Source organism: Psammomys obesus, unplaced genomic scaffold, assembly GCF_907164565.1.
Source record: "Psammomys obesus unplaced genomic scaffold, mPsaObe1.curated_primary_1811, whole genome shotgun sequence".
NCBI lineage: Eukaryota > Metazoa > Chordata > Mammalia > Rodentia > Muridae > Psammomys > Psammomys obesus.
Genome location: NW_026593947.1, coordinates 1,484,054 through 1,498,809, shown reverse-complemented (window position 1 = coordinate 1,498,809; position 14,756 = coordinate 1,484,054). Strand labels below are relative to the sequence as shown.

The 14,756-nt window shown below is 45.1% G+C and overlaps 1 protein-coding gene across 10 annotated transcripts in view; it reads left to right on the top strand.

Annotated features, from left to right (window-relative positions):
- Positions 1-14,756, top strand: part of Pard3 (par-3 family cell polarity regulator) — a 416,186-nt gene that overhangs the window by 227,235 nt on the left and 174,195 nt on the right. For 3 of the 10 annotated variants that reach the window (XM_055617584.1, XM_055617578.1, XM_055617586.1), the window contains 3 exons: positions 3,953-4,014; positions 5,081-5,125; positions 9,604-9,831. In XM_055617584.1, coding sequence (XP_055473559.1) covers positions 3,953-4,014; positions 5,081-5,125; positions 9,604-9,831 — 335 coding nt within the window. Of the gene's footprint in view, positions 1-3,952; positions 4,105-5,080; positions 5,126-9,603; positions 9,832-14,756 lie in introns of all 10 variants that reach the window. The other 7 variants (XM_055617581.1, XM_055617579.1, XM_055617585.1 and 4 more) reach the window with 3 other exon arrangements.

Sequence of the window (14,756 nt, the reverse complement as noted above, 5' to 3'; positions counted from 1 at the left end):
TCTCTAGCTCTTCTTGCCTTTTAATTCTCTTTTGGAAAATACAGAGTATAGAGTGGAGCTGAGCAGACCATACGGTGATAGCAGCTTAACCTTGAATGAGTCTCCAGATTGGGGGTGGGCGGCAGCGTTGCACAGACACTCTTAACCTGACTGCAGCTTCTGTCTCCCTAGAAGTCAGTATGGAAAGGTGGTTTACACCTATGTCTACGGTGTTCTTCGAGGAGGCAAAAGCCTTTGAGTCTCCACCATAATAAGCCACATAGGGCTGGATCTCCATTGATAAAAAGACATACTTTACTTTCAGGGGTAGCCTGAGGGATTAATTTCCCTGAGGTAGATTTGAAAAACAAACAACAATGGTGAGGGATTTTGTGATTTTTCTCTTTCGGAAATATAGGGCAAAGGAAAAGAATACAAGTGAAGGGTTATCTAAATATGATATCTGTTCAGAGATGAGAATATTAGCCTTTCCAGTCTGACAGTCTCTCCCTTAAACTTGTTAGAAAATGTTAAACAAGAGCAACAACAAAACAAAAACCCAGAAGGTCAGTGAGGCAAGATTATAACTGGAATTTCTGCAATGGGGAGAAGGGTAGTATGGCTTCCCTTACACTCTATCTTGGTAATATTCTAGCAAACCGTTTATTGTGTCTGAAATAAGTTTGCTGAGTATATTAATCAGGGAAAATTAATTATGTTACATTTTAAGAATATTTACTTATTTTAAGTCTCTTATTAATTTGCAAGCTCATTTGACATTTTAAAATGTATCCATTTAAAGTTGACTGCATATTTGTAGAAGGCTAAATGTGTCAAATGGCTACACTTCTAATTTGTTAACTAATAGAATGTACTGAGGTGTAGATGTCATCACCGTGTTTTTTTTAAGGGAGGAGAAAATATAGCAGCAAATTCTAATTTTGATAATATTAAGGAGGATATAAATGGAGTTTGAAAGTATGCTAAATGGAGATTTAAGCAACGTTAGGAAGAATTTAAATTGCTTTGGAAATTCTTTGCTAGAACTTTCTGTTAAAACTGTATTTCAGCAGGGTGTGGTAGCGCATACCTGTTCTCCTAGAGCCCGGAGGGTCAGTGTTTTTAGTCGGTGTGAGTAACAGCAGGGTTCTCAAACATAAGCCGACTGTGGAGCTGCTGAGATGGCTCAGTGGATTGAGTGCTGGCCACGCAAGCAGAAGAGCCTGAGTGTGGGGCCCGGCTGGCTTACACTGGAAAGCTCTGGGCTTAGCCAGGGGCTGTGCCTAAGTGAAGACAATGGAGAGCACCCAGAAAGACTCTCACATGCTGGCCCGTGGCCTGCACGCACGTACAGGTGTGCACCAGGGAGCACTCACACACACATGAATACATAACTGTAGTTCAGATTCGTTTTGTCCACAGATTTGCTGCCTTACTGATATTCTCCAAGTGTCCCACATGTCACAAGTATTTTTTTGGTAAGCAGCAAAGAAGCCCGCTTTTGACATAGAGAATTGCCACTTCTCAAAGACTGTTTTTTCATGTTTGTAGCTTTAGAATTGAGTCTTCGTTATCTTGGGGATATTTGTTGTTTGGCTTGTTTTCCACACAGGATCTTATTAGATAGCCTCCCAGAACTCATTATGTAGACTAGGCTCACCTTAAACTCACAGAGATCCAGCTACCTTTCCCTCCTGAGTGCTAGGGTTAAAAGTCTCAGTCCTGCACCTGGCTCACGCTGGGGGCTTTTGCTCTGGAAATTTTTGGGTATCTTTGTTTCATGCTAACCCTAGTGTTTAAGCTGACAAACGAGATTCCTGGATAAATATGACACTACTTCTTGAGAATCCAAACTACCCAAAGTTTGGAAGAGCTGTGATCCTGTATTCCCAATGAGGATACAGCACTAGCCAAGTACCATGCACTTCAAAAAGGGCCTGGGGCCTGGAGCGGGGACCACAGTGCAGTTCCTAGCACCTGCGTCAGATGAATATTTACGCCTTGAGACCACCTGTGACTGAGCTTCAGGGCTCGACGTCTTCTGGACGCTGAGGGGGCCCCACTCACGGGTGTGACACCTCCACACATCTGTACCCTAACTAAAATAATAAAATAAAAATGGAAATTCTTGCCTTGCCTGGTCCCCAGGGCTTAGTCTTCCTGCTGTGGTCCTGGCTCAGGCAAGCCTGCTGAGATGGAGGGGAGGCAGCAGGAAGGCCCAGCTCACCTGTCTGTCCTAGGTTCCCTTTTCTTGACCTTGCGAGTGAGTACTCTAAATTCCCACCCTGCCCACCTGCAGTGCTCCACATCTGCACCCCGGGGCAGAGATTAGGGAAGGATGTTCATTTTTTTAAAAAACGTGCTTATTAAAGACGCCAGCACTGGTATTTCTATGGTGATCTGAGGCCGCCTCCCTTCGCAGGCTAGCAACAATAGCTTGTGGATGGCGGTAAAGTATGCAAAGGGCCTTTGCCTTATGTTCTTGAGTTCTCTCATTAGCTTTGAGAGATGAGGAAGCCAGCTATTCGTCGGGCATATGGAGGTTAATGGGCTCAGGGCACTTCATGCCATCTTCCAGTGGGAGGGTTTTCCTGCAACCTTCCTTGACCTCTGGCTCAACACTTCCTGAAGAGCCACCCGGTGTCATGTTGTTGGGTGGTTGCAGTTAAAACTTTGCTCTGTACTCAATCCGGATCACATCCCTTTACCTGTATGTTATTTTTCATAATACAGTGCATGTTTGCTGTGGCTTGCCAGCAGAGAAACACGTGGAAGTTGATGGTAAATTCAGCTGCTTCAGTAGACTTGGCCCCCTCACAGCCCAGCATGACTTGTCAGTTCGCTGAGGGGTGTGGTGTGTTAGTCTTTCTCACTGTGATAAGATACCATGCCCAAGAGCGACCTATGGAAAAAAGTTCATTTTGTCTACAGTTGCAGAGGGCAAACCTGTTACTGAAGAAGCATGAGAGCAGGCAGGCTATGCAGGAAGCAGGAGTCTCATATTCACCCATTACATAGCCAGGGAGAGAAGTGGAAGTTGGGAGAATTTGTAGACTCTTCAAATCCCAGCCTCCAGTGACATCCTTCCTTCAGCAGCAAGGCCCTGCCTCCTAATGGTTCCGTGACACCCCCACCAGCAGCATAGTGTCACCGAGGAAGGCATGCTGGCTCTGTCCCACGCAGGAGAGTACTTGTGTGTGTTTATTTGGTGTGTCGAGCCTGGAGGAAGAGCCTCTGGCATAGTTGGGACTGGGTCGGAGCATTTAGTAGTGCTTGTTAAAGCAGTCACAGATTTGTAGAGAAGCACCAAAGAATCCCTTATCACCTCCTGCCTGTCACCTGAGCCACTGTGTTGGTGCCACCCGAATCTAATGTCGTCCGAACGTGGCCGTGCTTCTCCCTCCTCCTTCAGTCTGGTAGTCCTTCCCTGTGTGCCCCCCAGCATCTGTTTTGCATATTAGATGGGTGGAGAACAGGGATCGATGCTGTGTTACTGCGCGAAGGGTGTGCAGAACCTCTCGGCGACTGCACCTTGTCCAGCTGTTGGCCTCTTGGCCAGTTTCCGTCAGAACACATCCTTTTTGAAATTGCTGAATTGCAATGTGTATAGCCACAGGTCACAGTATCAGGCAAGTCTTGTCAAATATTCAGCCTTTCCTGTGTCTGCCAGGTAGCAGACTCATTTTAAACAATAACAGAAATATTTCTATCTCATCAAACACAATGAAGAAACACCCAGAGGGAAGTAAAGAAAAATTACACCCACTCGGTCACTTTAATCTTCAATCAAATTTTAATTTTTGTGTTACTTTCTATTCAGGTTCCTTTTAAAAATGAGGTATATTGTGTATTTAGTTTAAATCCTTAAGTAATATGCATCTATTCATGCATAAAAGGTATATGATCTTTCCAAAAATTGAATGTCTCTACCTTTAATAAATACTTCCGTGTTTTTTCTTTCTCTTCACCTCAGCTCTTTGAGTCCAGATGTTGACCCGGTTCTTGCTTTTCAACGAGAAGGATTTGGACGCCAGAGTATGTCAGAAAAACGCACAAAGCAATTTTCAGATGCCACTCAATTGGATTTCGTTAAAACACGAAAATCAAAAAGCATGGATTTAGGTAGTGAGTACAATCTCCATGATTCTTTATCTAAATAAGGTTTGGATGCTTCAGGATGAAACTGATGGTCCTAAACTCGTCTATTTATTTTTAGCAACAGGGAAAATAAATAAAAAATGTGGCAATTTTGCAACAATTAGTTTGCCTTGCATTTGAGAGAGCCATCCTCCTCAGTGTAGCACACTGACACGGTAAACAGCTGAAGTGGTTTGGAGAGGAAGGAAGCAAACCCGCACTGGACCCTCATAGCTTCATTTCAAAATGAGTTGTCTCAGTACTTCGCCCATTTGAGAAGCAGTATCCTCTGAGATTATGTTCGGTGGGATTTTTAACTAGAGAAACGTTTGGAGAGAAACCATTATCTCAATCCATGTCTGGGGCTTAGGTGCCAATGCTCTCCTTGATTGCTCTTTTTAAAGTGCTAATTGGTAAGACTTCTTCTTGTGGCCTTGAACCAGATTAGTAACTGGAAAGAATGTATTCCAGAAGGCGTTTGGGAGCAAACGAGAGGAAGAAAATAGCCATAGTGGTTCAGTTAAACAATCAGGTAGTGTCTCTACCCCCAAAAGTAATTCAATTAATTAAGGTATAAACTAAATTAAAAAAAAAAACCTTTGTTAATCAATCATAACTTATGATGCTGTTTTCTGGTGGCTGTTTGGACTTAAAGACTGAAAGCGTTAATTTGCCAGATCCGTGTGTATATATGTGAAATCAGGCAGCGCACTGCCTCTGCTGATGATGGCACACTAACATAAAAATAACACGCCTGTCAGATGACATGACTGGCCTGCTGCATGAGCTGCTGCTGCTTTTCCTCCCTTCAGTTTTGATTATGAATGTTTGCTTGATGTTTCATTTTATTTGCATGGAATATTGCCTAAGAGCTGTGCTCTAACGGTCAGAGCTGGGGGGAGGGTTGAAGCATGTTGGGCTTCGGGACTAACCGGGCTAACCTTCTACATTTCCCTTTTAACAGTAGCTGACGAGACTAAACTCAATACAGTGGATGACCAGAAAGCAGGTAAGAATGGACAGTCAGACGGTTGCCATAGAAACCATGGTGCAAGGAGCTTCTCGTGCTTACAGAGCGGACAGTCCTGTTTCATGTACGCACCAGCATTCCAGTCTCAGTCAGATGCTCTCCTTATGGGAAATCGAATTGCAGGAGAAAATACATTTTTTTGGTTGTTATTAGAAATTTATCAGCGATATGTGTAACAGATGGAATGGAATAGACTCCCTTTACAATGTTAAAAACAACTTGAGATTTTTTTTTTACATCTTACTTGCATAGGAATGTTCAGTGATTTTCTTAAAAAAAAAAATCCGAATCCTAAGGAAACATCTGAGTTCTTTAGTAACGTGATGCTGTAATTACTGTCTGTGCTCAAAGTATTGATTTTTATTTGAAAAGCAGCATCACCTGTGCCAGCAGTCCTCGGCCTGTGGCTCACAACCCCTTAGGGGCCGAATGGCCACCACAGGCCTCCTATCAGATATTTACTTCATGATTTATAACAGCAGCAAAATTACACCTAAGAAGCAGCAAAGAAACAATTTGGTGGTCGGAGGTGATTATAACAGGAGGGACTGTGCTAAAGGGTTGCAGCGTTCGGCAGGTGGAGGGCCGCTCTGCTCTATGAACACTTCACTAGCTGACAGAGTTTGGGCTTGCTGTGGACGAGCCTGTATTGTTTCTGCATCCTTTTCAGATGCGGGAATTAGCTCAGTGTTAACCCTGACATCAGCTTGAACTATACGACACATACGGCTTCGTTAGCTCCTGGAACCTGTTCTAAATTTACTGCTTAACCATTTCATAGAAATAATGGCCACCTGGGCCGCGTGTACCAGTATCTTACTTTTTATATCTCCACATGAAAATAATCAGCGGAGTCTGGCAAGGTGATTAGGCAGTGTGCTGTGTGTGGTGGAGCATTTATTACTGTAGTTTGGAATCTTGTTTTAATTATTCTGGATCCAGTATAATGTAATTATATCACTTAGCACGTATTAGTTTTAATTTGCCTTTTTAACCTGCTGTAGTAATTAGTTTCAGCCTGTGTGTTCTACATACATGCATAAAGATTATTGTGGATGTTCTTGGCGTTACCATATTCTATGAAGTAAATGTTACATATAAAATTGCATTCAATAAATTATAAGGTTGGCTGTGTTCAGGGCAATTAACTATAGCTTCAGATCTTACTAAGTAGCTATTTTTTTCTGATAAAATATAAAGTTCATTGAAATTCTGCGGTGGAACTATATAACAAGTCTAGGCAGGTGACATGCGGACGGTAGAAGTTAGTGTTGAGTTAGTTGTCTTCAGTGTGTAAAGAAGTGTTATGCTGGGCTGAATATCCCACCTTTGCAATGTGATGTGTGTTCTCTAGTTATGTGAAACACATAAACCCACTGTGAGGAAAAGAAAATTAAATAACATACAGCCTTTTAACTGAAAACATTCTATAACTTTGGCATGGATTCATATTTTCATCATGTGTTAGGTCTCAGAGGAGAAGGGCATTGTCTGGTTTTGAGTGTGTGCCTCTGTCCCATGCACACAATTAAGATGGAAGATTCTAGGACAAGCTCTACAAAGACATCAGGTTGCTTTCTGGTTTGGGAGTTTTAATCTCCATTGGCAAGTTCTGTAGACCGTATTCTCCCCGCCCAGTGTTCTCACGGAACAATTTCAGTAGAGTTTCTTTCCTTTCCTCGTTTCAGAATTGTTTGGATTCTTTGACAGGTTAGCTCAGAGCTTTTGGACAAGGCATGCTGAAATTTTGGCATAAATATCTGTCTTGTTTTAAGCCACTTGTAATGAAAACAGATTTTTTTTTTCCCCTTTGTAGAAGACACCTTCATTCACTGACTTTTTTTTTTTTTTTTTCCAAGAGGGATGTTTATTATTGGGCAGGTTTGGAAGCCAGGTGTGGTGCATGCCTTTAATTCCAGCACTCAGGAGGCAGGGGCAGCGGATCTTCTTGGTCTACTTACTGGGTTCCAGACAAGCCAGGGCTGCATAATGAGACCCTCTCTCCCAGAAAAAGAAAACAGAACTGAGCAGAGCAACAGTTCTAGCCTGGGGTACAGCACAGAAGCCATCACACACAAAACTGCTCTAAGAAAAATATTGTGTGTGTGATGTCCTTGACTTGTGGATTTAGGGATCTTGTATTTATTTTTGCAGAGAATGCACTTTCTTTAAAAAGAATAGAGAGACCATGGGATCCTTAAGAGTATATTAAGGATGCAAAGGTGCAGAGAACCTTAAAATGTTTCAGAATGGGAAGATTCTGCATTTCATGCAATGGTGAAGAGCCTTTGCCCGTTTACAGGCGACCCCTTCTGTGTCCATCACAGTAAATTCTGAGCATATGACACCATGCTAGCAGGACTCGAGAGCCAAGCCCATGTGCCTGCTAGCAAGCACTCTGTCCCTGAGCTATGGCTCCAACCCAGAATTCTTAAAGCTTCTTCTTCCATTTATGATATCTGTGTTATAGAGGTAGTGAGCACTTTTTGTTAAGAACCAGATAATAAGCAATTTGGGCTATTTTAGGCCAAGGGTCTCTGGAAACTGGTGGATTTGAAAGTAGCCACAGATCATATTATAGATTATCATAAATCTTAATAAGTGGGTGAGGTTGTGTTCCAGTAACAGGTCCAGATTCGTTTGCTGATCCCGCCATAGATTGACTTTTCATCGTGCAGATTTCCAGCAGGCAACAACAGTACTCACAGTTACCAGCATCATGCTGAAGTGTTAGTTACGGGGTTGTAGTACAGAGAAGGAAGCTTTAAATTATTTGTACTGTTAATTGCACGTGCTGAGGGACATGGAGCCTGGTGCCTTTGTGGGGTTTTGTTGCTGATGTAATTATTCTGCATGTTTATCTGTCTTTGCAGAATTGCTGTATGCTGAAGGGCCCTCAGACCATCTCTTGTTGAGTACATTAAAGTCTCAGCTAGCTTTCCAACAGGAAGTGTGAAATCACTGTTGGGGTACATGTGTGCACACATGCCTTTAGAGGAACTGACATCCTTGGGAAGCATTTGCTAATACCTGTTTTACATGAGCCAGTTACGGACAGAGGGAGGTTTGAGATCTCATGGGCAGGATCCATTCAGAAATGAGCTTTTGCCGGTGCTTGTTTCTAGAGAACGTGGAGGTGGAATCTTGGTTCCTTGACGTCACCCCCTTTGTTTTGGAATATGGTTCGATTTCCATGCTGTGGCTTATCCCTCAGGACTAACGTAAGACTTGTCGGGCATGTGCTGTGAAGAGCAGGAGTGGCGTGGTGCTACCTGGAGGAAAATTTCAGTGTGCACATTGGCTACAAAATAAGCGATTGGATGCACGCAAACTGCACCATTTGCCCCCGAGACTGATAACTTCCAGAATGTTTTTCCACTGTGAAAATCGTGCCTGCTTCTGTCTGTCTGTATTTCAGCATCCCTCCCTCCCTGGGCACTGCTATCCCACGGTGAAAATTGGGGAATATGTAATAGAGATGAAGCATCAGAGGTTAATTCTTCCGTTGACACTTGCAGTTAATTTTCCTTGTCTTATCACTCTGAGCTGTGGTGAGCCCCCGCCCCGCCGTGTGTCTTCCAGGTAGTAACACGAGGAAGCTACCTCCTAATTATTGATCAGCATATGGTGGGGAGCCCCACGTGGAGAGAAACGTGAGTGTCTCTACCCTCTGCTCCTCCATCCGTCCTCTTAGGAAGATGAGTGAGGGGCCAGGCCTGTCACCTGGCCCACCCAGGTGGAGGTGTCACTCATTAGAGACTGCTGACTCCCCCCGTGGGCCAGGTCAGACAGTGATGGATGGAGCTGTCTCCCTGGCTTAAGGAAAACAGTTGTGATTGCTGCTAACCCTGGTGCGGTTGGTACCCCAAGCCTTGCTGCCTGGGATCTTCAAGAAATCAACAATTTAACTCCCTAGTGTGTCAACAGTTCTGTCTCTTCTGGGAGAGAAGCCCTTCTGTGGTTTGTCCATTCAGATCTGTCCTGCCCTCTGTATGTAGCTCACAGTCCTCGGGCCGCTTTTGTCTGTTAGGGTGGTGGTGAGTGGATGTAGCCTCCACAGTGATGATGGCTACCTTCTGCTGTTAATAACTCCAGACCGCAGAGAAACGCTCCTGCAGGGCCTCGCTGCCTCTGCATCTTAAATGTTATTATTGATTACTGTTGTCTTTGTTTATGTGTGTATTACATTGGACAATGGCTTGATAAATAAAGATTTTATCTCTTAAGATAAAAATTAATGATTTAGAACCTTTCCAAATGGAAATAGATACAAAAACTAATATGTTTGTGGAAAAACAGAATTAACGCATGTTGTTTGTTCTTTTACACCCACGTTCCAGCACTTATACCGAGGCAGTAAATAACTTTAGCCCTGCAGGGTTCCGCAGCGCCTAGATACTTGGCTCTGAAATTGCCGCTTCCGTCCCTCTAACCTTGTATCATTCCGACCCTCCAAGGCTCCCCCAGCAGAGACGTGGGACCGTCCCTGGGTCTGAAGAAGTCCAGCTCCCTGGAAAGCCTGCAGACTGCCGTCGCTGAGGTGACTCTCAACGGGAACATCCCTTTCCACCGCCCGCGGCCGCGCATCATCCGAGGACGCGGCTGCAACGAGAGCTTCCGGGCAGCCATCGACAAGTCCTACGACAAGCCCGCGGCGGACGAGGACGATGAAGGCATGGAGACCTGTGAGTGTCCTGGCTGCAGGGTCCGCTCGGGGCATCTGTCCGTGCTCTCAGCCTGGGGCCTGCGGCGCGGTAGGTGGTGGCCTTGAACCTGGCCCCCTGCCTCGGCCCCTCCAGTGCTAAGGAAGGGGGGCTCCTGTGCCGCTACGCCCAGCAGGGAGTTGTCCGTTTAGCCAGTATTAAAGTCACAGTGGAGGATAGCAGGGGAGCAGACAGACAAAACCCGCTGTTGTCACTGACTTATTTTGGAAAACATAGACGTATGTTGAAAATATAATGTCTCACCATAAAGTTGGTTTATTCCTTTTTATAATGCGATTTTCTGTTGAAACCTGAGTTTTATGTTGGAGCATGTCGATGGATAACATTCACATTAAAAAAGTATCTCTTGGCTGGGTGGTGGTGCACCCCTTTGACCCCAGTGCTCACGAGGCAGAAGCAGGTGCTGGGGCTCTGGATTCGGGGCCAGCCTGTCCTATAGAGTGAGTTTCAGGGCAGCTAGCCAGGGCTACACAGCAAAACCCTATCTCAGAAATCCTGGGTGTGTGTATTTGTGTGAATGCGTGTGTATAAAATTTGGATTTATATTTATTATATATATAAAATCTGGGTTTCTCAATAGTTCATGCACTAAAACGTTTGAAAACAATTGCTGCGTATTGTTTGCCAAATGACATAGGCAATAAATACATTTAATAGCTTATTATTTTAAAAACGTATTTTTGGACCAAAACAACAGTATATAATTTTGTATTTTTTCCCAAACTACTAAACACTTTAAGCGAAGCTGACTGAGAGTCATGGTTTAGTATGAGTGAGCAGTCTGTTTTTCATGGATCAAGGAGAAATTGTCCTTTGTAAGTGTGTGGCTGGGGGGCTATATATATATATATATATATATATATATATATATATATATATTTTAATAAGGGAAGTACTTCCTTAGAAGATAAAGAACTTGGGAATCGTACAGGCAAATGCAGTTGGTTAGCTCATTTCACAGTTGCTAATTTACAGTTTAGTCTTTGAGCCATGTTTGTGTTAGTGTGTAAACTGTATGGAAGCCTGGGCTTCCCTGTGGTGTGTTCCTGCGGTGTGTTCCTGCGGTGTGTCCCTGCGGCGTGTCCCTGCGGCGTGTTCCTGTGGTGTGTTCCTGTGGTGTGTCCCTCCGTGCGCACTGAATGCTGTCACAGTCAGCCCCTCCATGACCTGTTTTTATTTTCATTTTTGATTGATTGTTTCGGGTCCCGGGGATGAGCTTGGGACCTCACACACTCAAGGCAAGTGCTGTACTCGTGAGCTACGGCCCCAGCCTAATTGTTGCCTTGTCTGACAGCCTTCTGTGGCTGGCAGCTCTGGTCTGCACAGTAGCTGCTTGTGCGGTTAATCACACTGTGCGGATAGCATTTAAACCCCCTGGCCATGCGGTGTGGAGCCTGGGGAAGGAAGTGAGGCTACATTTGAGATTTTAACACCAAATGTGACCATCATGTGACTTATCAATACGAAAGCTGTGGGCTGTAGAGTGTGAAGTCGCATCCAAGACCAGAGAGCGCTGCTGTGGAGCGTGAATGACTTCGTTTCCACATTTGGATTGCTTTCTCCCAGCACACACTCCTAAGGCAGATAGGGTTGGGGAAGGAGAGTGCTAAATAAACAATGCATTTTTGGGGGGATTTCAAGAGAAACTGCCTAAGTTTTTGCCTGTAACATGTAATACGTTAGGGACATGAATATTCCTGACTAATGTAATATGCAAAGCAAAAATCAGGGACAGGATATCTACCCAAACCCTGTCCTTTGTCTAAATCTAGACTGTTTTGCACTATAGTGGGCCTGTGATCTCAAAGAGATGCATCCTTTTCTTGCCAGATGAAGAACGCGTTTCCTAGTGTAGCCGCCACTGCTGCAGGCTCTCCACTGTGAGCCCGGAGCCTTGTTCTTCCAAACGCTATTGGCTGTTGCTTATAGATCCTCAAAATGATAGGTATGCATCTAACAAAGGGTGGAGCACTTGGCCCCATCAGCACATAGTGCTTACATGTAATCATACTGGGTTTGTCCTGGTTAATGTGTTTTTGATCTTTTTATGAACTTCATTTTTCTCACATGATGTGTTTCCTATTAAAGTGTAACAGGAGACAGAGGGCATGTGAGCAAAAGACACCCTCTCAGTTAGCATGTTATTAATAAACAGTTGTATTTATTTGTTATTAAATAAATATTTATAATAAATTATATGATCTATAATAAGTTTTTATATGAACAAACAATTTTATGATAATTAGTAATTTGTTTATCCGTAAATACTTGCATTTGTTAATAGAGTAAATTTCTGTAATTTTCTTTAGAAAGCCAGAGCAAAGAGGTGTGTTAGTTCCTGGCTCTGAAGTTCCTGCCTAGAGCTGGGCAGCACAGTGGCTTTGCAGGGTAGTGTGAACAGCAGATGGCAGTGCCCAGGATGCAGCAGTAGACCAAAGGTGTCAGGTTTCCTTCTGGTATCGACAGCATGGAGCCAAGTCTTTGATAAAGGGTGTTTGTAAAAGTCCCATCCGAGTTCAGCCATGTCACATTCCAGATCAGCTTCTAGCCTTCTCTACCAGTGTGGACATCTGCCTTTAATCCTTCGTACATACTCTCCCTCTTTTAAAATGACACCCAGGAGCCCAGAGAGGTGGCTCAGTGGGTGGAGGTCTGTGCTACCAAACCTGATGACCTCAGGTGGAGCCATAAGCTGGAAGTAAAGAGCTGATTTCCACACATTGCCCTCTGACCTCCATATGCTATATAGTACCCCCTATACACAAGCACAGACACACACATATGCAGACAATGAATGTAACCGAACAATCCTCTGGTAAGTGGGCAGAATGTTGAACGACATGAATCAGGTCATGAGTTGTGTAAGCGAACACTGCACAGACTGAGCGTGGCAGTGTGTGCTACCTCAGTCATTCGGTAGGTAGGCTTGATTTGATGCTGGCCGGGAACCCTAGAGACCTTTTCCCAAGGAGGAGGCGGCTCGTAACATGTCTTCACTGGCCTGTCTTCAAGGGGAAGAAAACGGGTTGCTGGCTCTGGAAGAGCTCAGCACGGCGGTGTGTGTTGAAAGCTGTACCTGCTGCTACACAGCACTGCAATCTTCATAGTCCTGAGCTTACGTGTGTCAGACCACGGTGCTGGGGTCAAAAGTGAGAGCAGCCTTTGGACATTTCAGATGTTTATTATTTGACATTGCGTGAAGGAATAGGATGGGCTCTGATGGGGACATGAGGGTGGGATTTGGATCAAACTCCTTAATCCCTGTGACCTCTAAGATCTGGGTAGCCAGATCTGCATATGTGAGCTGTGCTGAGCTTCTGGGCAGCAGAAGATCCTCCCAGACTTCTCCTCCTCTGCCTGTCATCGATCTTCTGCCTACCAATCCCTTACACCTTCTGGGGAGTTTCCAAAGGAAGTTACCTTGTGTCCCTTTCAATCCTTCATTCTCAGCCATTGCTAGTATGGAGGAAAGTCGGGGCGGGGTGGGGGGGGTGAGATTATGAACTCACAGCATGGCTAGTGTATGTAGCTCTTTCTGCTGTGCCCACATGGGGCCTGGCATGTACTAGCCTTTGGGTGCACCATAAGAATCTTTGAATCCCTTCCAAAGACTCAGGAATGCGTGACTGCTGGAAAGCCATGCGCGGGAGATGACCACCTTCATGGAAGAGCAGGGATAGAAAGGGTTCCTCTGCTTTCTGGCGCAAGACAGGTCAAAGGTCTCATTTCCTCCTCAAAGGAGGAGTTCCTTCTGTCACTTCTGCTCTTCTCCTGCATCCTGGCCTAGGTGGGCTAGAGCAGGGCGGAAGGCACTCCTTTGTGTGACTGTTCTAATCACTTTTTGAAATGAAAATGCCACATCCCCCTGGAATTTAAAAAAAACAAAACAAAAACAGGGCCATTGTCTATACAAAGGGTCTCTGGTTAGGCAAGTCATCCTGTGAGGACCCTTTGTAAAAGCCTGTGTGAACCTTGTGGCAGTGGTGGAGAGGCTCCGTGGGTGGGGTAGAACGTGCACCAGGAATAACGTGGCCCCTTTTCCTGCTGGCAGGGATCCCCTATGAGGCACTGTGACTGCTCTTGCGTGCTTGTCAACCCTCCCCAGTGACTGTATTTTCTGGTTCCACCTGAGCTTGCCTCCCCTCTTTGGTACTGGAGTGGTGGTACATCTCAGCATCCCCAAGTTCCCGAGGCCCTCTGGCTTCCACACGCGTAGGTGTGTGTGGATGCAGGAGCAGAAAGGATGGCGGTGCTTACACAGGAACAGGGCGGCACCTGGGTAAGCAGCTGCTGACAGGGCCGTTAAGGAGGAAGCTAAGCTCACTGCTCAGCCCTGCACACGCTGTGAGGGGTGAAGATGCGGCTCTCCGTCTCAGACCCCACCGTCCTGCCTTCACAGCCACTGTGCTACCATGCTGCCTTAATTTCTCCTCATGAAATCTGAACAAGTTGGGGAGAAAAGGGTTTATTTGGCTTACACTTCCATTTTGAAAGAAGTCTGGACAGGAACTCACGCAGGGCAGGAACCTGGAGCAGGAGCTGATGCAGAGGACATGGAGGGAGCTGCTCACTGGCTTGTTCCTCTGGCTTGCTCAGCCACTTTATCCTAGAACCCAGGACCATTAGCCCAGGGACAACACCACCCACCATAGGCTGGGCCCTCCTGCATTGATCACTAATTGAGAAAACGCTTTAAAGCTGGATCTCACGGAGGCATTTCCTCCCCTGAGGCTCCTTCCTCTCTGATGACTCTAGCTTGTGTCAGGTTGACATAAAATCAACCAGTACTAATGTCCCCATCTGTCCTCCTTCAAGAGCCTTTCCCCCAAACAACCAACTTTCTACTTGTGTTTCTGAAACTCTGTTACATAGAATATGCCATTTTT